General features: G+C 53.5%; 3 protein-coding genes across 3 annotated transcripts; 1 reads left to right on the top strand and 2 right to left on the bottom strand.

The window, feature by feature from the left end:
- Positions 1-1532: 1532 nt before the first annotated feature.
- On the bottom strand, positions 1533-9696 carry LOC105465957 (ribonuclease H2 subunit A). Its single transcript, XM_011714645.3, has 8 exons — positions 9287-9696; positions 9008-9079; positions 8755-8881; positions 8565-8652; positions 5797-5934; positions 5601-5688; positions 1860-1983; positions 1533-1738 (listed from the first exon to the last, which is right to left on the bottom strand). Exons 1-8 carry the CDS (start codon positions 9552-9554, stop codon positions 1600-1602), a joined length of 1044 nt encoding a protein of 347 aa, XP_011712947.2. The 5' UTR covers positions 9555-9696; the 3' UTR covers positions 1533-1599.
- LOC139360292 (thrombospondin type 1 domain containing 8) lies at positions 9563-14036 on the bottom strand. The gene is made up of 3 exons (XM_071086972.1): positions 13827-14036; positions 11452-11657; positions 9563-9702 (listed from the first exon to the last, which is right to left on the bottom strand). Exons 1-2 carry the CDS (start codon positions 13972-13974, stop codon positions 11458-11460), a joined length of 348 nt encoding a protein of 115 aa, XP_070943073.1. The 5' UTR covers positions 13975-14036; the 3' UTR covers positions 9563-9702; positions 11452-11457.
- A 112-nt stretch (positions 14037-14148) lies between these two features.
- Positions 14149-19779, top strand: LOC105465997 (peroxiredoxin 2). Its single transcript, XM_011714766.2, has 6 exons — positions 14149-14306; positions 14776-14887; positions 14983-15136; positions 15754-15876; positions 16058-16188; positions 19432-19779. Exons 2-6 carry the CDS (start codon positions 14785-14787, stop codon positions 19515-19517), a joined length of 597 nt encoding a protein of 198 aa, XP_011713068.2. The 5' UTR covers positions 14149-14306; positions 14776-14784; the 3' UTR covers positions 19518-19779.
- Positions 19780-19996: the final 217 nt, after the last annotated feature.

Raw genomic sequence — 19996 nt, 5'->3', positions numbered from 1 at the left:
CTGAGCTACTCAGGAGACTAAGGTGGGAGAATTGCTTGAATCCAGGGGGCCGAGGTTGCAGTGAGCTGAGATTGCACCACTGCACTCCAGCTTGGGTGACAGAGTGACATTCTTTCTCAAAAAAATCTTAAAAACATAAAAATAGGCCATGTGCGGTGGCTCACACCTGTAATCCCAGCACTTTGGGAGGCCGAAGCAGGAGGATCACGAGGTCAGAAGATTGAGACCACCATGGCTAACATGGTGAAACCCCGTCTCTACTAAAAATACAAAAAATGAGCCAGGCATGGTGGCACGCCCCTGTAGTCCCAGCTACTAGGGAGGCTGAGGCAGGAGAATCACTTGAACCTGGGAGGCGGAGGTTGCAGTGAGCTAAGATTGCACCAATGCACTGCAACCTGGGTGACAGACCGAGACTGTCTCAAGAAAGAAAATTTTTTAAAAATTTTAAATTAAACATATAACTAAAAAAAGGTCAGCGCAGTGGCTCACGCCTATAATCCCAGCACTTTGGGAGGCTGAGGTGGGCAGATCACCTGAGGTCAGGAAGTAGAGAACAGCCTGACCAACATATAGTGAAACCTTGTCTCTACTAAAAAATACAAAATTTAGGTGGGACACAGTGGCTCACACCTATAATCCCAGCACTTTGGGAGGCTGAGGCGGGCAGAATGTCTAAGGTCAGCAGTTTAAGACCAGTCTGGCCAACGTGGTGAAACCCCGTCTCTACTAAAAATGCAAGAAAACTGGCTGGGCGCGGTGGCTCATACCTGTAATCCTAGCACTTTGGGAGGCCGAGACGGGCGGATCGCAAGGTCAAGAGATCAAGACCATCCTGGCCAATATGGTGAAACCCCGTCTCTACTAAAAATACAAAAATTAGCTGAGCATGGTGGCGCGTGCCTGTGGTCACAGCTACGTGGGAGGCTGAGGGAGGAGAATCGATTGAACCCGGGACACAGAGGTTGCAGTGAGCCAAGATTGCATCACTGCACTCCAGCCTGGTGAGAAAGCGAGACTCTGTCTCAAAAAAAAAAAAGAAAGAAAAGAAAATCAGCCGGGTGTGGTGGCATGTGCCTGTAATCCCAGCTACTCGGGAGGCTGAGGCAGGAGAATGGCGTGAACCAGGGAGGTGGAGGTTGCAGTGAGCCGAGATCGTGCCATGGTACTCCAGCCTGGGCAACAGGAGACTCTGTCTCAAGAAAAAAGAAATTAGCTGGGCATGGCACATGCCTATAGTCCCGGCTACTTGGGAAACTGAGGCAGGAGAACTGCTTGAACCTGGAAGGCCGAGGTTGCAGTGAGCCGAGATTGCCCCATTCTACTCCAGCCTGGGTGACTGAGACTCCCGTCTCTCAAAAAAAGTAAATAAAATAAAATAAATAAATAAAATTTAAAAACACAAAAAAATCAAACCACATAAAATCAATCAACCAACACCCATTCTGTTTAAGGTTCCAAAAGGCAATAGCTGGACCCGGCTGCAGAGCACACTCCCACCTCTCCTCTGTCTCAAAAGTACATCCCCTACGTGCGGTTCTCCTTAAAAAACTTTAATGTCTGGGTTGGGAAGGCAGGTAGAGCGAGTAGAGGAAGCTGCTAGAGGCTGGTTGCTGCCTCCAGGCCACGTTCCAGGAAATATCGGTGGGAAGTACGGGGACGGGCTTGGGACCCTTCATTGAGGAAGTAGGATGTGATCTTCCTGAGTCCCTCCTGATCCTCGGGTGTTGAGTCCTCCCTGTGGGAGAGAGGTGATAACAGTGACCACTTCCATGGGGAGCAACCATCTCAGGCAGGGCTGAACCCTGGCCTCCCTCTTTCCTTCCCGATAGCACCCCCAGGACATCCATGACACCCACCATATAACATCTTCCGCCTCTTTCTCCAGGATGGTCTGAGCTGTGCGCCAGCTGAATCGGACAAACTGGGGGAAGCCGAACACAGGCTCCACGTGCTCCTTCAGCCACGCTTTTGTCTTGGGATCTGGGGTAGGGTGGGCGATGGTGACAGTCCATAACATTCAAGCTCCTTGTCACTCTTTTTTTTTTCTTTGAGATGGAGTCTCACTCTGTCCCCAAGCTGGAGTGCAGTGGCGCCATCTCAGCTCATTGCAACTTCCGCCTCCCGGGTTCAAGCAATTCTCCCGCCTCAGCCTCCCAAGTAGCTGGGATTACAGGCACACGCCACCGTACCCAGCAAAATTTTGTATTTTTAGTAGTGATGAGGTTTCACCATGTTGGCCAGGATGGTCTCAATCGCTTGACCTCGTGATCTAACCACCTCGGCCTCCCAAAGTGCTGGGATTAAAGGCGTGAGTCACCGCGCCTGGCCTCCTTGCCACTCTTCTAAGGCTTCCTCCGGAGTACCTGGGGCACCTCCTATTGTCTGAGGCACCTTCTTGCCACAGGACCTTTACCTGGCCAAGAACTGCTCAAAGGGCAGTGCAGGGAGACTGCCTCTGAGACATCTCCTTGACCTCCAAGAACAAGTGATTAAACATTTTTATTTTATTTATTTATTATTATTTTTTTGAGACGGAGTCTCGCTCTGTCGCCCGGGCTGGAGTGCAGTGGCCGGATCTCGGCTCACTGCAAGCTCCGCCTCCCGGGTTCACGCCATTCTCCTGCCTCAGCCTCCCGAGTAGCTGGGACTACAGGCGCCCGCCACCTCGCCCAGCTAGTTTTTTGTAATTTTTAGTAGAGACGGGGTTTCACCCGGTTAGCCAGGATGGTCTCAATCTCCTGACCTCGTGATCCGCCCGCCTCGGCCTCGAAAAGTGCTGGGATTACAGGCTTGAGCCACCGCGCCCGGCCTATTTTATTTATTTATTTATTGTTTGAGATGGAGTCTTGCTCTGTCGCCCAGGCTGGAGTGCAGTGGTGTGATCTCAACTCACTGCAACCTCCGCCTTCCAGGTTCAAGTGATTCTCCTGCCTCAGCCTCCCAAGTAGCTGGGACTACAGCCATCCACCACCATACCTGGCTAATTTTTGTAATTTTAGTAGAGATGGGGTTTCACAGTATCGGACAGTCAGGCTGGTCTCAAACTCCTGACCTCAGGTGATCCACCCACTTCAGCCTCCCAAAGTGCTGGGATTACAGGTGTGAGCCACCATGCCCAGTCTTTTTATTTTTTTTGAGATAGGGTCTCGCTCTATTACCTAGGCTGGAGTGTAGTGGCATGATCGCAGCTCAATGCAACCTCTGCCTCCCAGGCTCAAGCCATCCGCCCACCTCAGCCTCCCAAGTAGCTGGGACTACAGGTGTGCACCACCACACCTGGCTAATTTTTGTATCTTTTGTAGAGATGGGGTTTTGCCATATTGCCCAGGCTGGTCTTGAATTCCTGAGTTCACATGATCTACCTGCCTCTGTCTCTTAAAATGCTAGGATTACAGGCATGAGCCACCTCGCCCAGCCTGTCATTAAACGTTATTATTGTTATTATTTTGAGACGGAGTTTCGCTCGTTTCCCAGGCTGAAGTGCAATCGTGTGATCTCAGCTCACTGCAACCTCCACCTCCCAGGTTCAAGCAATTCTCTTGCCTCAGCCTCCCGAGTCGCTGGGATTAAGGGCGTGTGCCACTATGTCCAGCTAATTTTGTATTTTTAGTAGAGATGGGGTTTCACCATGTTGGTCAGGCTGGTCTCGAACTCCTGAACTCAAGGGATCCACCCGCCTCAGCCTCCCAAAGTGCTGGGATTACAGGTGTGAGCCACCACGCCTGGCTAACATTATTTTTTTTTGACATAAGCTCTCACCTTGTCACCCAGGCTGGAGTGCAGTGACATAATCATAGCTCACTGCAGCCTCAAACTCCTGGGCTCAAGCAACCCACCCACCTTAGCCTGCGTAGCTGGGACTGCAGGTGGGCCCCACTATAACTGGCTAATTTTTTAAATTTTTTATAGAGATGGGGATCTCGCTATGTTGCCCAGGTTGGTCTTGAACTCAAGGATTCAAGCGGTTCTCCTACCTCAGTTTCCCAAAGTGCTGTGATTACAGGCATGAGCCACCACGCCTGGTCCCCTTCCCCTTAACAAAGGGGCAGATGCCCACCGTGGGTCTCAGTTCATCACTGGGGCTCCAGAGAGACAGTAAAGTGGGAAGCGGGGAAGACAGCAGCAATCCTATGGCCTGGAACCCAGCTCCGTCACTCACTGGCTGTGTGGCCATGAACAAATGGCACCACTGTCTAACACTTGGCCTCTTTCGCTGTGGAGTAGGGTGACCAGAACAATTTAGAAAACCTCCAGCCAGGCATAGTAGTTCACACCTGTAATCCTAGCTGTTTGGAAATCCAAGGCAGGAGGATCACTTAAGCCCAGGAGTTCAAGACCAGGCTGGGCAACATAGGGAGATCCCATCTCTTTAAAAAAATAAGGAAAAAAGGGCCAGGGGTGGTGGCTTATGGCTGTAATCCCAGCACTTTGACAGCCCAAGGTGGGAGGACTGCCTGACTCCAGGAGTTTGATACCAGCCTGGGCAACATGACAAGACCCCATTTTTTTTTTTTTTTTTTTTTTAATTTTTTTTTTGAGACAGAGTCTCGCTTAGTCGCCCAGGCTGGAGTGCAATGGCGCGATCTCGGCTCACTGCAAGCTCCGCCTCCTGGGTTCACGCCATTCTCCTGCCTCAGCCTCCCGAGTAGCTGGGACTACAGGCGCCCGCCGCCTCGCCCGGCTAATTTTTTGCATTTTTTTTTTTAGTAGAGACGGGGTTTCACCGTGTTAGCCAGGATGGTCTCGATCTCCTGACCTCGTGATCCGCCTGCCTCGGCCTCCCAAAGTGCTGGGATTACAGGCGTGAGCCACCGCGCCCGGCCAAGACCCCATTTTTATAAAAACAAAAATAGGCTGGGCGCGGTGGCTCACGCCTGTAATCCCAGCACTTTGGGAGGCTGAGTCGGGCAGATCACCTGAGGTCGGGAGTTCAAGACCAGCCTGACCAACCTGGAGAAACCTCGTCTCTACTAAAAATACAAAATTAGCCAGGCGTGGTGGCGCGTGCCTGTAATCCCAGCTACTCGCGAGGCTGACGCAGGAGAATCATTTGAAGCCAGGAGGTGGAGGTTGCGGTGAGATCGCACCATTGCACTCCAGCCTGGGCAGCAAGAGCAAAACTCTGTCTCAAAAAATAAATAAAAATATGGCCGGGCGCGGTGGCTCAAGCCTGTAATCCCAGCACTTTGGGAGGCCGAGGCGGGCGGATCACAAGGTCAGGAGATCGAGACCATCCTGGCTAACACGGTGAAACCCCGTCTCTACTAAAAACACAAAAAACTAGCCGGGCGAGATGGCGGGCGCCTGTAGTCCCAGCTACTTGGGAGGCTGAGGCAAGAGAATGGCGTAAACCCAGGAGGTGGAGCTTGCAGTGAGCCGAGATCGCGCCACTGCACTCCAGCCTGGGCAACAGAGCAAGACTCCGTCTCAAAATAAATAAATAAATAAATAAATAAATAAATAAATAAAAATAAAAAATAGAAACAAAAAATAAGCAAAATAAAATGATAAACGACAGAAAGGAAGAAAAGAAAACCTCAGAAGTGTGCTCAGCTCTGGCCATTTCAACATTAGTACCATGGTCACTGTCTGCTCACCATTGGGGTAGCCTGAGCCATAATCAGTATCCGAGTCCTGCAGTTTCTCCACGAACTTCCATTTCTTCACGGCCTGGTCCCGGGCCACCTGTGGGCAAGACAGCCACCTGGAATCTCCCTCCTCCCCCGTGGTGGCCATGCCTAGCCCTTATATAGTGGGATGCTGGAAGCCGGCGATGGCTAGTAGGGTACTGACCTTGGCACAGATGCTGGCAGCACTAACCACTGGGTAGAGGGCATCTGCTTTGGCCTTGACCGTCACCTCAATCCCGGGAAAACTTTGCTGCAGCCGCGCCTGGTATGTCTCTGGCATCCCTACAGTGTCCACAAACACCTGCCATGGCAACAAACACATATTAATTGAACAAACAATGTACCAACGCTCTAGCCTCACAGCCCTGGCACGTTCTTCCTGCTACCCAGAATCCTCTTCTCACAGCCCGTCCCCAGGCTGAATCAATCAGGGATTTCAACTCAAACATCTCCTCCCAGGCCAGGCAATGTTGTTCACGCCTGTGATCCCAGCACTTTGGGAGGTTGAGGCGGGAGGATCGCCCTGGGAGTTTGAGACCAGGCTTGGCAACACAGTGAGACCCCATCTTTACAAAAACATAAAATAAATACAATAAAATAAAACAAAGAAAAAAAAATCACCTCCTGAAGAGGCTTCCTCTGATCATGCTGCATCTGCTCTACACTTATTTAGCACCTACTGCATGCCAGATACTGTTCTAGGAACTGAGGTGGCAGAAAACACTAGAAAAAAAAGTGGTAGAGCGCGTTGGCACACGCCTGTAATCCCAACTTTAGGAAGCCAAAGCGGGAGGATCACTTGAGGGCAGGTGTTCGAGACCAACCTGGACAACATATGGAGACCATGTTTCTACAAAAAATAAAAAATTAGCTAGGTGTAGTGGTGAATAAAGGCTTGAAGGAGGTGAGGAACTAAACCGTGCAGAGATCTGGGGAAGAGGGCTCTAGGTGTGACAACAGCCAGTACAAAGGCCCTGAGCTGGGACCAGGTCCATGATGCTGGGCCCTTGCACGGGGGTCTATGGCTACAGCACCGAAGAGAGGGGTCAAGAGCTGCTGGGGGAAAGTGGTATCTCCACAGCAGTACTGTTTTCAGAAACCACCTTTATTTTTTGTTTACCAGCTAAACATTTTTCTGCCCAGGCTAGGCCCTGAACCCCCACGGGCAGGTCCCTTGTCTGTCTATGCCAGTTACTGCATCGCCAGCTCTGCATTTGGACCTGATCCTCAGGTCCCTCCTCAGCAAGGCCTACCTTGCTATAATTCCTTTCTTTCTTCATCTTGTAGAGATGGGGTCTTGCTATGTTGCCCAGGCTAGTCTGGAACTCCTGGCCTCAACCAATTTGCTCACCTCAGCTTCCCAAAATGCTGGGATTACAGGCATAAGCCACCACACCCAGCATACAATTCCTACGTCGAGGTTATTTTGCCTTGTTATTCTCTCAAAATGGTCCGTTCTTTCACTGAGAGCATTCAAGGCAATGCTGATTTATGTTTTTCTCTGGTAATTTAATGTAATTCTCCCCCACTCGACTGTAAATTTTTCTGATTTAATTTCCACTGTGATCGGAAAACTAAATGTTGAGATGTGCATTTTTTTTTTTTTTTTGAGACAGAGTCTCGCTCTGTTGCCTAGGCTGGAGTGCAGTGGCGCGATCTCGGCTCACTGCAAACTCCGCCTCCCAGGTTCACGCCATTCTCCTGCCTCAGCCTCCCGAATAACTGGGACTACAGGCACCTGCCACCACGCCCAGCTAATTTTTTGTATTTTTAGTAGAGACGGGGTTTCACAGTGTTAGCCAGGATGGTCTCCATCTCCTGACCTCGTGATCCGCCCGTCTGGGCCTCCCAAAGTGCTGAGATTACAGGTGTGAGCCACAGGAGATGTGCATTTCAAAAAGACTACCTTCTGTTGCTGCATGGGGAACAGATTGGAGGGGACAGGAGGGTGGGGGATGAGAGACGATGCTTAGCAGGTGTCCAGGGTGTGGGGGGTGTCCTGGGCTAGGACAGAGGTAGCAGGGAGACACATGTGGGATTTGTTCTGCAGACTGAGCCTTTAGGATGAGGGAGAGATTAGATGGAGATGGGACTAGGGGCTACACTGTGGTCCTCAGTGTGGCACACATTTAGGGCAGAAACAGGAGCACGAAATCAACAGTAGCAAGGAATATGCCTGAGGCACTCCAGACGTATCTGATGCTGAATCTGCGCACTGCACGTTTTTGCCCACATTTACTTCTTTTATTGTTATTTTTTGCTGTGTCCCCCAAGCTGGAGTGCAATGGCACGATCTCAGCTCACTACAACCTCCGCCTCCCGGGTTCAAGCGATTTCGGTAGAGACAGGGTTTCATCATGTTGGCCAGGATGGTCTTCAACTCCTGACCTTAGGTGATTTGCCTGCCTCAGCCTCCCAAAGCACTGGGATTACAGCCTTAAGCCACCGTGCCTAGCCTCCTATTTTTAGTTTATTTTTATTTATTATTATTTTTTGAGACAGAGTCTCACTCTGTTGCCCAGGTTGGAGTGCAATGGCACAATCTTGGCTCACTGCAACTTCTGCCTCCTGGGTTCAAGCGATTCTCCTTCTTCAGCCTCCTGAGTAGCTGGGATTACAGGCGCCCACCACCACGTCCAGCTAATTTTTGTATTTTTAGTAGAGACGGGGTTTCACCATGTTGGTCAGGCTGGTCTCGAACTCTTGACCTCTGGTGATCTACCCGCTGCGGCCTCCCAAAGTGCTGCGATTATAGGCGTGAGCCACTGGGCCTGGCCTCCATTTTTATTTTTGGGTTGGGGGGGGGTCTTTCTTTGTCACCCAGGATGGAGTGCTGTGGCATGATCATGGCTCACTGCAGTCTAGAACTCCTGTTTTGTCGCCAGTTTATCCTGCGATGACCAAATGGGGACAACTCAACACTTAACTCACCTGGGTGACGTTCACGCCCTGGTCCAATGCATACTGTATAAGCCCAGTGGCTGTATCATGTGACAGGGAGTTCAGGTTGTATTTGACTCTGTGGTGGGGAACAGAGCCCAGTTAACCTCATTCTAGGAAGAAAGCCCAGTCAGCCCATGCTGGCTGCCCCTCTCCCACAGCCCCCCCCGGTACCCCTCACCGCCCAAGCATGCTGGTAGAGATGAGGTTTGGAGATAGCACGTCCAGCGCCCAGCCGACAAAGTCCCTGTTCTCCTCCATTTTCGCAAAGAGCCTTTCCCGCTCGCTCTCCAATAGGGTCTTTGAGTCTGGAAGGAGGTTTGGAAGAGAAGTGGAACAGCTGCTTCTCCCAGTTCCTGTCCTCCCCTTTCAGTTCTCACCTGCCCCTGCACATACTCAGGAATCCCTTCCCCAGACGCACACCTCGGGCTCACCTGCCACTTTCAGGGCCTCCAGATCTGCCAGGTGGGACAGGGGACAATAACAGATGGCGTAGACCATGGGGCCTGGGGAGAAGGGGTGTCAGTTTTCTCGCAGCCGGGGTCCAATCACTGAGCCCGTGAAAGTTGCCATCCATCCCTGTTCTACCATCACTGCTTCTTTGGGTGCTATCACCACGACCACATCCCCTCCCCTGGTGCGGTGCAATCCCGACTCCCGTTTCCCTCATCCCCCGTACCACGCCCCTCCCCTCCCTGGCCCTAGGTGCGCACCCAGGACGGGGCCCCTGCCCGCCTCATCGACGCCCAGGACGCAAGGCTCCTTGCGGCACGCCGCGGGCACAGGCGAACTCAGGCGACAGCGGCCCGTGTTGTCTCTCTCCAGCTCGCTGAGATCCATGCCGCCTCGGCCGCCGCCACCAGCTGCAAGAACTAACACCGCGGGAGCGGGTCTCGGCGCGCGTTTTCCGCGGGCCTTGCAGTGGCGCCTGTTTCCGGCCAATCCGCGGGCAGAACACGCCCCTGTCGCTCCCACGGCCATGGACGCTTACGCAGCCGACGCCGACGCCGCTGCCGTGCGCCCTTCTGGGAATTGTAGTCCCGAAGGACTGTGGCCGAACACTCAGCGTGGGGAATTCGGTGGACCGGGTCACTTTGCAAGCTCTGCTTCACGGTCTCTGGGGCCCCGCCTGCGTTGGCCGGTGGGAAAAAGGGGAAATAAAAGGGAAACTAAGACGCAGCTTCGAAGACCCAGCCTAATGGGGAACTAAGGGTCAAATATCACCCCTGTCCCAGGACACGGGTCCCCGCATCACTGCGTCCCCGACTTCCACCTGGATTCAGGCCCTGTACTCGCAGTCCCTTCTTCTGTACACATTCTAAGTCCCCTGAACCAGGTAGCCCCGCTTCCACTAAACTCAGGCTTTTGGATTTGGAGTCCCCAAACTCCCTCTCTTGCTTGCTGCCTTCAGCCCACCCCCACTCCCTGCAAGATCTGTGCTTCCTACCCTCTCTCATTCAGGCCAAGCCTTCCCCACCCCCATTGGAGATCACAGACCTCAGTGGACTCCTGCTCAGGGTCTGTGCCCACTATATAGAAGCTCATTCCTCCTAACTTAGAATGAACGTCCCCACCCCCACCCCGACACCCCCCCTTTTTTTTTTTTTTAGACAGGGTCTCGCTCTGTTGCCCAGGCTGGAGTGCAGTGGTGCGATATTGGCTCACTGCAACCTCCACTTCCTGGGCTGACGCGACCCTCCCACCTCCGTCTCCCAAGCAGCTGGACTACAGGTGCACACCACACCACCATGCCCAACTATTTTTGGTATTTTTTGTAGAGACGGGGTCTCACTATATTGCCCAGACTGGCTTCAAACTCCTGGGCTCAAGTGATCTGGCCGCCTCTGCCTCCCAAAGTGTTGGGATTACAAGCCTGAGCCACAGTGCCTGGCCTCCACACTTCTTCTATTCCCTGGACTCACTGGGGCTTATGTCCTCTGCCTGTGGGTTCCCGCCCCTTACCAGGCTCATGCCCCTTCCTCAGGGTCCTAGTTCATTGTCTTTTTATCTCCTTTTATTCCTCTGCGCCTCCCCCTCCACTTTTTTTTTTTTTTTTTTTTGAGGCGGAGTCTTCACTCTGTCGCCCAGGCTGGAGTGCAGTGGCACCATCTCGGCTCACTGCAAGCTCCGCCTCCCGGGTTCGCGCCATTCTCCTGCCTCAGCCTCCGGAGTAGCTGGGACTACAGGCGCCCGCCACCGCGCCCGGCTAATTTTTTGTATTTTAGTAGAGACGGGGTTTCACCGTGTTAGCCAGGATGGTCTCGATCTACTGACCTCGTGATCCGCCCGCCTCGGCCTCCGAAAGTGCAGGGATTACAGGCGTGAGCCACCGCGCCCGGCTTTTTTTTTTTTTTTTTTTTTTTTTTTTTAAGACAGGGTGTTACTCTGTTTCCCAGGCTGGATAGCAGTGTAGCGATCTCGGCTCACTGTAACCTTTGCCTCCCAGGCTCAAGCGATCCTCCCTCCCCATCCTACCGAGTAGCTGGGACCACAGGCATGTGCCGCCACGCTCGTCTAATTTTAAAAATTTTTATGGAGAGATGATCTCAACTATATTGCCCAGACTGGTCTTGAACTCCTGGACTCAAGAGATGCGCCTGTCTTGGCCTCCCAAAATGCTGGAATTACAGGCGTGAGTCCTAGCGCCCAGCGCCCCCTCCATTTTTCTGCCTTTCTCCCTAGATGTCAGCGGGGCTCTCGGCTCCTGACTCAGCTTCCGCCTAACCATATCAGCCTCAAGTCACTCAAGACTTGGAGCCCCAGTTCTCCCTTCCCCAAACTCACTTCATACCCGCCAGGCACCGCATGTCCTCCCTCCGCGCCCACCCTGGGCCCCGCGGCTTGCCCCGGCCCGGCGTCCTCTGGGCCCCTCTCTCACTCGGGCTCAGAGCCTCCAGTCGCAGTCGAAGGGCTTGCAGGATGGACAATCCCGTTGCCGGCAGGGTCCTAACTGGATCAGGTTCTCCGGGTCCATGAAAACTGGGCCTGGCGCTGTGCCGACTACCTCGCGGCTGCGCTCCTGCTTGCCCAGGTCGCAGAGACACCGCCACTTTCCCCACGGGCCAAGGATTGAGTCCTCGACTTCTAGAGAAGGAGGGCAGAGGTGAAGACCTACGTGGAGGCGGCCTACTCCCAATCCCCTCCCCCAGAGAGGAAGAAAGATAAAGATACTAACAATAAGAGAAGCGCATATTCGCTAGACTCTGCCTCTATGCCAGACACTCCCCCGTAGACTATCTCATTTAATTTTTTTTTTTTTTTTTTGAGACAGGGTCTCGCTCTGTCGCCCAGGCTGGAGTGCAGTGGCACAGTCACAGCTCACTGCAGCCTCAACTTCCTGGGCTCAAGCAATCCTCCTACCTTAGCCTCCCAAGTAGCTAGGACTACAGGCACATGCCACCATGCCTGGCTAATTTTTTGCAGAGTCGGTGCTTCACCATGTTGCCCAGGCTGGTCTGGAACTCCTGGGCTCAAGTGATACTCCCATCTCAGCCTCCCAAAGTGCTGGGATTACAGGTGTGAGCCGGCCACCATGTCTGGCCTCATTTAATCTTTCTATGAGTCTCAGGTGGGGAAACCAAGAGACAGCAAGCCAACCTTCCAAGCTCATACACAGGGTAAGTGGCTCAGAGGAACTACAACCTGACACTTTCAGGCTGTGCCAGCCTGCACAGTTGTGAGTGTCCTATAACATCCTTGGTGCCCGCCATCTGATGCTGACTTCTGTCTTCAGGGGTGTGACCATGGCCCTGAAGCAGGCACAATGCCAACTGACCAGCAGGGCTATCAAGTGATAAATGGCATAATTGACAGAATGAAGGTAAGTAAATCTCCTGGTGCTGCGCTAGCATATACAAACCAAATTTTTATGATCAGGTTTATTTTTTATTTTTTATTTTTATTTTTTGAGACAGGATCTTGCTCTGTTACCCAGGTTGGAATGTAAGGGCGTAATCATGGCTCACTGCAGCCTCAAATTCCTTGGCACAAATGGTCCTCCTGTATCAGCCTCTTTAGTAGCTGGGACAGGCTCGTGCCACCATGGCAGGCTAATTTATTTTTTGTTTTTATTTATTTATTTATTTTTGTAGAGAAGGGGGTCTCTCCATGTTGCCTAGGCTGGTCTTGAACTCCTGGGCTCAAGCAGTCCTTCCGCCTCGGCCTCCCAAAGTGCTAGGCCATCAGGTCAGGCTAATTTTAAAATCTTTTTTGTAGAGATGGAGTCTTGCTATGTGGGCCAGGCTAGACTGGTCTCTGAGACCAAGGGATCCTCCCACCTCAGCCTCCCAAAGTGCTCGGGTTACAGGTGTGAGCTACCTCGCCGGCCACTATGATCACTTCAAAGGGCTCTTTACTGAATCTGCCCCTTTCCCCTATGAGACAGATCTTATCCCAACTCCGATCTTTTTTTTTTTTTTTTTTTTTTTTGAGACGGAGTCTGGCTCTGTGCCCAGGCTGGAGTGCAGTGGCCAGATCTCAGCTCACTGCAAGCTCCGCCTCCTGGGTTTACGCCATTCTCCCGCCTCAGCCTCCCAAGTAGCTGGGACTACAGGCGCCCGCCACCTCGCCCGGCTAGTTTTTTTGTGTTTTTCAGTAGAGACGGGGTTTCACCGTGTTAGCTAGGATGGTCTCGATCTCCTGACCTCGTGATCCGCCCGTCTCGGCCTCCCAAAGTGCTGGGATTACAGGCTTGAGCCATCGCGCCAGGCCTCCAAGTCCGATCTTATCCCAACTCGCGGCTCACCAAGATCTGACACCTGCTACCCTCCCACACCCACTCTGCCACATCTCACCGACCTCTTCCCATTTCTCCTTTAGGCCTTTTCACCTTGGCACTTGCTATTCCCTCTTTCTTGGACATTCTTTCCCCAAATCTTTCCATTTGGGGTTTTCGCTTGTCGTTCTCGCTGCACTGGTCACGGGTCTTCTGCAACCGGACCCTCTCTGACTTCCCAAGCTTGCCCGCCCCCTTCTTTCTCTGCTTCTGCCCTTCCTGGCACCTATCCCCGAGTGACAGCTTCAATGTCCTACCCACACCCTCTTCCCCTGGGAGCTGCTTTAAAGCAGTATCTATTTCAACGTATCCAAGAGTAAACCGAGCCTCAGAGAACAGTAACCAGCCCAAGGGGACGCCTCCAGTGCAGAGCTGGGTGGAGATTTGCAGCCCGCGGAGGAAGGTCCCTTTGCAGCCAGCAGGAGAAGTAGGGCAACGGGGAGCCTATGGACACCGTCACCCCCGCCGCCTGAGGTTACCCTTTAGATGCTGCAGCCTCAGCTGCTCCCAGGTGTCACCTTCGCCCTGCTGGCCGAAGTACTGATAGTCCTGGTAGACCTGGGCAGGGGTCGCCAGCGGCAGGAGTAGCAGAGGCGCCAGCAGCAGCGCCGCCGGGGTCCGGGCCATGCCCGACTCCAACGGCACCCAGCGCGCTCGCAGGCAGAGTTGTGCGCTGAGTCTGCGGCGGCCGCATTACCCCAGCGAGCTGGTGCAGTGGTCCCGGCCGAAGGCAACACGTCTCCCCCCGGCTCCCGCAGGCGCATGGATCCGGCCGCACGCTCCCCCGCACCTGAGGGTGCAGTGGACCCGACCGCTCCGCTCGTTTGCTCCCTCCCCTGCGCAGCGCACATCTTGGTTCGGGCCGGGCATAAAAGGCTTCGCGGCCCAGGGCTCACTTGGCGCTGAGAACGCGGGTGCACGCGTGTGATCGTCCGTGCGTCTAGCCCTTGCCCACGCAGGTATAGACACACAGAGTGCACCTGGCGGGAGGACCCCCTTCAAGCTGCTTTGGCCGGATCCTGACCTCAGTGCTGGCCGCCTTTGTTTTCCATCCGCTGTAGTGGCCTCCTTTGTCCTTGCGGGGGAAACCGAGGCCACAGCCTTGCAGTGCAGGCCCGATCGCCCTGTTCCCCGCCCCCTGCTCGAGGGGGCCTCACTGTCTCCTTCTGGACTTGGGGCTTGCGACACCGCGCTCCGGCCCACTCGCTCGTGGGGTGCTAGTGGCAGTGGCTGGGTCACTCGTGCTCTGGTCAGGAGGGCGGGTCTCCGGCAGCCTCTGGGCTTCGCAGACCCGGTACCCGGGAGGGTGAGGGTTGGTGCTGTCGCCTCCGCCGTGCTGACTCAGTCACAGGGCCCAGCACGCAGCGCGACCTTGGGGTGGGAGGACAAAGGGTCTTCCCGGGCGCACTGACCGGACAGGGGTCTCAGCTTTCAGTCATGGCCTCCGGTAACGCGCGCATCGGAAAGCCAGCCCCTGACTTCAAGGCCACAGCCGTGGTTGACGGCGCCTTCAAAGAGGTGAAGCTGTCGGACTACAAAGGTGAGCGCAGCCCGGAGCGGACCCAGGTAGAAGCAGAAGCGGGGCCGTGCATGAGAGAGGCTGGGCCCTAACTCCTCTTGGTCCCTCCTCCCCAGGGAAGTACGTGGTCCTCTTTTTCTACCCTCTGGACTTCACTTTTGTGTGCCCCACGGAGATCATCGCGTTCAGCAACCGTGCCGAGGACTTCCGCAAGCTGGGCTGCGAAGTGCTGGGCGTCTCGGTGGACTCTCAGTTCACCCACCTGGCTTGGTATGAGCAGGGGCCAGAGAAGGAGGTTGCAGCTAAGCTCACACCCTCGGGTCCGAGCTGTGTGGCTTCATGACCATTGCTTAATCTCTGGAACCTGCGTTTCCCCATCTTGAAAATAATGGAAATATTGCCGCCCAAGTTTTTAAGGATGGCAGTAATTAGCATTTGGCAGCTAGTTGAGCTAGTTGTTTGGCACATAGAATTGCAGATGCAACTCAGATGCAACTTTATCTGCTCTATCTACTAGTTCCCAGGAGGGAGGCTGTGCTGCCCTATTTCATAAAGATGGAAACTCGGGTTCACCTAAGTGAAGAGCTGTACCCCATGACACAGCTAGAGGAGGACGGGGACTCTTAACACGGGCTCTCTCCTGGGTGATGCTGCAAGTTACAAGCACATGTGAAGCCACTTAGCTGGAGCGTGGCCTCTCAAGCTTAGTCTTCCCAGCTGTGGGAAGTCCTTGTACCCAACCCAGGGTGGGGTGGGTGAGGCTCCCAGCAGCCTACTTTAAAGCCCCTTATCTTTGGCCTCCAGTGCTTATCACATTGGGCCCACAGGGTGAGGACCCGGCTGTACCAGGCATCCTGAGGCCCCAACTCTATCTCCTCTACTCCCAGGATCAACACCCCCCGGAAGGAAGGAGGCTTGGGCCCCCTGAACATCCCCCTGCTTGCTGACGTGACTAGATGCTTGTCTGAGGATTACGGCGTGCTGAAAACAGATGAAGGCATTGCCTACAGGTACTGTGGGACCCTCAGCCCGGCTCATGGAGACCCCCCATTCCTGTGGAGCTGGAACCACTCCTGTACAATGTCTTCTCCGCCCCCAGCCCTGTGGCTAGCAGCGGGTGGTTGGTAGTCCCTTCCTTGTCTCTGGCAGTGGGAGCTCCCAGCTCCTTACTGGGAACCCTGATGTCTTCAGGGGCCTATTTATCATCGATGGCAAGGGTGTCCTTCGCCAGATCACTGTTAATGATTTGCCTGTGGGACGCTCCGTGGATGAGGCTCTGCGGCTGGTCCAGGCCTTCCAGTACACAGACGAGCATGGAGAAGGTGAGCAGAAACACACATGACACATGGGTACATACTCAGTGCCTCTGTCACTCATGCAAACATTCACTGCCTGTCCTCTGACCTGTCCAGATGGGTGTTAGGGCCCCAAAGAAGATTCAGCTCAGGGGTTTGTCTGCAGGAAGTTTCTAGTGTGGTAGGAGACAAATACTCCTGACATTCAACCAAGGTGGACAAAGGAGCTGGGCTCAGTGGCTCACGCCTGTAATGCCAGCACTTTGGGAGGCTGTGACGGATGGATCACCTGAGGTCAGGAGTTCGAGACCAGCCTGACCAACATGGTGAAACCCCGTCTCTACTAAAAACACAAAAAAAATTGGCCGGGCGCGGTGGCTCAAGCCTGTAATCCCAGCACTTTGGGAGGCCGAGGCGGGTGGATCACGAGGTCAGGAGATCGAGACTATCCTGGCTAACATGGTGAAACCCCGTCTCTACTAAAAATACAAAAAACTAGCCGGGCGTGGTGGCGGGCGCCTGTAGTCTCAGCTACTTGGGAGGCTGAGGCGGGAGAATGGCGTGAACCCGGGAGGCGGAGCTTGCAGTGAGCCGAGATCACGCCACTGCACTCCAGCCTGGGAGACACAGCGAGACTCCGTCTCAAAAAAAAAAAAAAAAAAACAAAACACAAAAAAATTAGCTGGGCATGGTGGCATGTGCGTGTAATCCCAGCTACTTGAGAGACTGAGGCAGGAGTTCTCTTGAATCTGGGAGGCGGAGGTTACAGTGAGCCGAGATCGTACCATCGTACTCCAGCTTGGGCAACAATTAGCCTGGCTTGTGAAGCATACCTATAGTCCCAGCTACTCAGGAGGCTGAGGCTGGAGGATCGCTTGAGCCTGGGAGGTCGAGACTGCAGTGAGCTATGATCGCACCACTGCACTCCAGCCTGGGTGACACAGCAAGACCTTGTCTCAAAAAACAAACAGGCCGGGCACAGTGGCTCACGCCTGTAATCCCAGCAGCATTTTGGGAGGCCAAGGCGGGTGGATCACAGGTCAGGAGTTTGAGACCAGCCTGGTCAACATAGTGAAACCCTGTCTTTACTAAAAATACAAAAAAATTAACTGGGCATGGTGGTGGGTGCCTGTAATCCCAGCTACTTGGGAGGCTGATGCAGGAGGATTGCTTGAACCCGGGAGGGGGTTGCAGTGAGCCGAGATCGCACCACTGCACTCCAGCCCAGGCCCAGTGTGAGACTCCATCTCAAAAAAAACCAAAAAACAAAAAACAAAAAAAACAATAACAAAACCTGTAGGGGTGGGGCAGAGGGACAAAGATGGGGTTAAAGGGGCCGAAAAGACAGGAAGATGCTGTCTCATGCCTGTAGTTCCACCTACTCTGGAGAGTGAGGCAGAAGATTGCTTAAGCCTAGGAGTTTGAGTCCAGCCTAGGCAACATAGGAATAACCCATCTCTTAAAAAAGAAAAGAAAAAGAAAAAAGAGGCCAGATGTCATGGCTCACACCTGTAATCCCAGCACTTTGGGAGGCCTAGGAGGGTGCATCACCTGAGGTTGGGAGTTCGAGACCAGCTTGACCAACATGGAGAAACCCCGTCTCTACTAAAAATACAAAATTAGCCGGGCGTGGTGGTACATGCCTGTAATCCCAGCTACTTGGCAGGCTGAGGCAGGAGAATCACTTGAAGCTGAGAGGCTGAAGTTGCAGCGAGCCGAGATCGTGCCATTGTACACCAGCCTGGGCAAGAAGAGTGAAGTGAAACTCCATCTCAAAAAAAAAAAAAAAGAAAAAGGAGAGGTGGGTGGCAAAAAGAAATTTAAGAATTAAGGGTAAGCCGGGCGCGGTGGCTCAAGCCTGTAATCCCAGCACTTTGGGAGGCCGAGACGGGCGGATCACGAGGTCAGGAGATCGAGACCATCCTGGCTAACACGGTGAAACCCCGTCTCTACTAAAAAATACAAAAAAAAACTAGCCGGGCGAGGTGGCGGGCGCCTGTAGTCCCAGCTACTCAGGAGGCTGAGGCAGGAGAATGGCGGGAACCCGGGAGGCGGAGCTTGCAGTGAGCTGAGATCCGGCCACTGCACTCCAGCCTGGGCGACAGAGCGAGACTCCGTCTCAAAAAAAAAAAAAAAAAAAAGAATTAAGGGTAGGAAACATACCAACTAAAAAATGCTTAACTTGGCTAGGCGCAGTGGCCCACGCCTGTAATCCTAGCACTTTGGGAGGCCAAGGGGGGTGGATCACCTAAGGTCAGGAGTTTGAGATCAGCCTGACCAATATGGTGAAACCCTGTCTCTACTAAAAGTACCAAAAAATTAGCAGGGCATGGTGGCAGGCACTTGTAGTCCCAGCTACTCAGGAGGCTGAGGCAGAAGAATCGCTTGAACCCAGGAGACAGAGGTTGCAGTGAGCCGAAATCACACCACTGCACTCCAGCCTGGGTGACAGAACAGGACTCTGTCTCAAAAGAAAAAGAAAAGAAAAAGAGAAAATACTGAACTTGGCTGGGCATGGTGGCTCACACCTGTAATCCTAGCACTTTGGGAGGCCAAGATGGGCAGATGACTTGAGGTCAGGAGTTCAAGATAAGCGTGGCTAACGTGGTCTCCACCAAAAATACAAAAATTAGCCAGGCATGGTGGTGCACCCCTGTAATTCCAGCTACTTGGGAGTCTGGGGCACGAGAATCGCTTGAACCCAGGAGGCAGAGGTTGCATGAGCTGAGATCATGCCACTGTACTTCAGCCTGGGCAACAGAGCAAGACTCTGTCTCAAAAAAAAAAAAAAAAAAAAAAGAGAAAAATACTGAACTGGGCTTGGAGGGCTTCTCTTTTTTTTTTTTTTTTTTTTTTTTTTTTGAGACAGTCTTGCTCTGTTGCCCAGGCTGGAGTGCAGTGACACCACCTCGGTTCACTGCAAGCTCTGTCTCCCGGGTTCACGCCATTCTCCTGCCTCAGCCTCCTGAGTAGCTGGGACTACAGGCACCTGCCGCCACGCCCGGCTAATTTTTTTTTTGTATTTTTAGTAGAGACAGGGTTTCACTGTGTTAGCCAGGATGGTCTCGGTCTCCTGACCTCGTGATCCGCCCACCAAAGTGCTGGGATTACAGGCGTGAGCCACAGCGCCCGGCTGGAGGGCTTCTCTTAATATCCACATTCCTGGGCCTGAACCACTTACAGCATTTTCTTCTGCAACACAGGCCCTTGTTTGCTTCACCTTGAACCTGGGGCTGTAGCTTTCATGCGCATCCTTGTGTCTTCCCACAGTTTGTCCCGCTGGCTGGAAGCCTGGCAGTGACACGATTAAGCCCAACGTGGATGACAGCAAGGAATATTTCTCCAAACACAATTAGGCTAGCCAACGGATAGTAAGCTTGTGCCCCTACCTAGGTGCCTGTGCTGGGTGTCCACCTGTGCCCCCACCTGGGTGCCCTGTGCTGACCCAAGAAAGGCCAGACCTGCCCCTCCAAACCCTACAGTCTGGGACCCTGGAGGGCTAGGCCAAGGCCTTCTCATGCCTCCACCTAGGAGCTGAATAGTGACGCCCTCCCCCGAGCCCACCTAGCCGCACACAGGCCTAGAGGTGACCAATAAAGTATTAGGGACAGGTGTAAATCTGTGTTGATGTGCTCTCTCCTTTCGTCCTCCCCTGCAACACCCTCCCTTCTCCAGGCTCAGGCTTGGGAAACTGACCCTGTGGTTGCTCATCTTCGCCACACGGTGGCGGTCTTATCACATGCTCAGTGCCTGCTCTTTTCTTCCTTGCGCTCAAGGCGGTTTCCGAGGAGTAGGGCATACCTCTGTCCCTTGCAAATCCCAGGATGCCCTACAT

This window comes from Macaca nemestrina, chromosome 20 (genome assembly GCF_043159975.1).
Source record: "Macaca nemestrina isolate mMacNem1 chromosome 20, mMacNem.hap1, whole genome shotgun sequence".
In the NCBI taxonomy this organism is placed as follows: Eukaryota; Metazoa; Chordata; class Mammalia; order Primates; family Cercopithecidae; genus Macaca; species Macaca nemestrina.
This window is presented reverse-complemented; position numbering and strand designations above follow the sequence as displayed.